Genomic DNA, 2,684 nt, shown 5'->3' with positions numbered 1-2,684 from the left:
TTGGCGATTGGTTGCGCGATTGAGAGGCAGAGATGTGTATTAGATTAAAGTTCTACTTTATGATTTGAGTAGACGAGGACTAAACATTAAACATTATATATGTTAGTCCAGTAGTGAGTTAACTTATACAAAAAATACATAGAATTAGAACTTACAGTAAAAATAGAAGACCTCTAGGTATATAATTCTTAATAAGCAAAAATATGTAAGTACTTATGATAATTATAAAGCCAAATAAGAATTACATAAATTATAAAAATCCCATAAAAAACATAGCAAGTTAAAGAAATGTAAGTCATAGATGAAGAAGCATAATGATGTTTATGACAAAGAATTAAGTCGACCATTTTGTGACAAATCCAACCAATTTAACTTCAGCTTCAATAATGAGAGTGTCATCAACCAAGAAACCATGTTTTGGATTCTTCAGTTTTTCTAATGCCATGATATTATAACAGATCTTTTTTGAGGGTTTATGTATGGATTGACCTGGAGAAAAGATGAAAAAAAAGTAGTTAAGAACAAAATTTATATCAATAATGCAAGCACTTATATCAAGAAGGAAAAACAATAAAGCACAAGGCTTATTGTATAGAGTCTTGATATCCACATTTTTAAAAAATGAGAACATCAATTATTAATAATTTACTACCATCTGTAAGCAATAAAAAAACTGTGAAGTGCTAATGAATGGAATTCTCAATTTATAAAACGCAGCGATTTACATTTAAAATTTGTTTAAATATCACAAATTAGAGAAAATCAATCGTAGAATACAAAAGATTTTATTTCAAAAAATTGACGGTAAATTTTAACTCTCACTTGTCTGTTTAATGTGTTTTCCATACAATTGGTCTTTGATACCCAGAGTACACGTAGCCAACAATTTCGTATCTTGGGGAACACTTGATCCAGACATACCTAGAATTAGTGAAATACTGTTGCCCTTGCCGGCTCCATATCCATTTGGGTACAGACCAACATTCCTGCAATTCAATAATAATTTGAACAGGTATGTGAAGTAGATTAACACTACTCAAGCTCCAAATGAAAGCAAATATATATACCATTTATAGAATCCAAATGATTCTGACTCATAATATTCCTCAAGTAAAGTTGAAAATTTCTCAATTTTCCATGTATGGTAGAGAGTATCATAGTTCTTCATCAATGATAAGTGATCCCCTTTGAATGTTTTTTCAACAACAAAAACCTCAGCACCAAAAACACAAGAATCATCGATAAGGTATCCATTAAGAGGATCTGAAAATGTATTCAAGTCAATGAAGTTTTTGATACCCCATAGGGTCTTCATCTCCTGGAATTGCTTTACACTCCCATCTGCATCAATCAAAATTATCTATTAATAAATCTATAAAAAATGAATAAATATGATATTTTCTTGCAATTAATTTCTAATAAAAAAGTTGTAACTATATTACCTTGAAGACTAAAGTATTTCTCTTTTAGCTGATTAAATAAGAAAAAATTGAAAATTACATTGACTTCCCATCCAATTTGAGGAGAACTCGTGTCCAATAATTCCAATTGCACCGAGATATAACCTGCTTTAGCTTTGATCCAGTCCCCATTTAGATAGATAAACAATCTCCTGTGATAGGAGTTAAATTTTCGTTTAGCGAAAAATATTATTCAAATTTATCATTATCTTACTTGTGCTTAAGTATTATTTATAAAGGACAAAGTTGAGTTAAGTGCACACCATCTGAAGCCCCCTACAAAAAAAGTGTCCGAGAAAACCTCATGTGTTGAAGCTTTAGATAGGAATGAGAAGGAATCCATTTTGACTAAGTAGTGACTTGGTGCAGCACTCCTTCCTGAAAGAAAATAAAATAAGAGATATAAGCTTACTTAATGACTCAAAATTATTTTAATAACAAAACCACTTGGTTTAATTAGTTGCAAAAAAAGGGTTAAAATTTTAGATTGAAACAACAAATTTCATACGTGAAATTTTTTACCTCAATGCAGAATCATAACTCCTGATGGAAACTAATATTCGAAAATTGAATTGAAGATATACCTACTAAGCCTTTGAAATAGTTGTTATTGATGTTGTATTGGCTTTTAAAAGCTTCGTTGTTCATGCTGCAGTTGCATTTGGAATTTCGGTCGCCCATGTTGAAGCAGCCTTTGGAACCATTGTTGCCCATGCTGAAGTAAGAAGATTTGAGGTTTAAATAACAGAGACGAAAAGAACCGAAATCTGAAGACTTGTATGTGTCACAAGTCGAAATATAAGTCACTTTGTATCTAAACTTTAGGAGAACTTAATATATATATATACACACAACTAATCAATTATAAACCGAATGCCAGTTGTATGATTTTGTCTTGTGTATATCTTTTATAGGGGATTTTTTTTTCGAATTTAATTAGAGGATATTCTTTTCCAAGACTAGTTGGGTAGGATTCTAATTCTTTGTGAAGTTTGAACTTATATAAAAGATTTACAGTATATATAAATAAAAAGTAATACTACACTCACAAACACTTTTCACTAACTTTCTCTCACAAACGCAATGTGTCAGCTTACAATTAATCAGTTCGCATAAGTCCCGCATACCCAAAAATGGGTTCTGTTGATCAAGTCAGTTGTAAGTTGCTACATGGGGTTAATGAGAGGTGTTAATGAGAGATATTCGTGAGGCTAGTATTATTGA

At 30.9% G+C, this 2,684-nt stretch overlaps 1 protein-coding gene across 1 annotated transcript; it reads right to left on the bottom strand.

The window, feature by feature from the left end:
* Positions 1–334: 334 nt before the first annotated feature.
* LOC116117784 lies at positions 335–1,592 on the bottom strand. Its single transcript, XM_031403800.1, has 5 exons — positions 1,566–1,592; positions 1,443–1,470; positions 1,068–1,341; positions 922–986; positions 335–489 (listed from the first exon to the last, which is right to left on the bottom strand). Exons 1-5 carry the CDS (start codon positions 1,590–1,592, stop codon positions 335–337), a joined length of 549 nt encoding a protein of 182 aa, XP_031259660.1.
* Positions 1,593–2,684: the final 1,092 nt, after the last annotated feature.

This window comes from Pistacia vera, unplaced genomic scaffold, assembly GCF_008641045.1.
Source record: "Pistacia vera cultivar Batoury unplaced genomic scaffold, PisVer_v2 Contig821, whole genome shotgun sequence".
Taxonomy (NCBI): Eukaryota; Viridiplantae; Streptophyta; class Magnoliopsida; order Sapindales; family Anacardiaceae; genus Pistacia; species Pistacia vera.
This window is presented reverse-complemented; position numbering and strand designations above follow the sequence as displayed.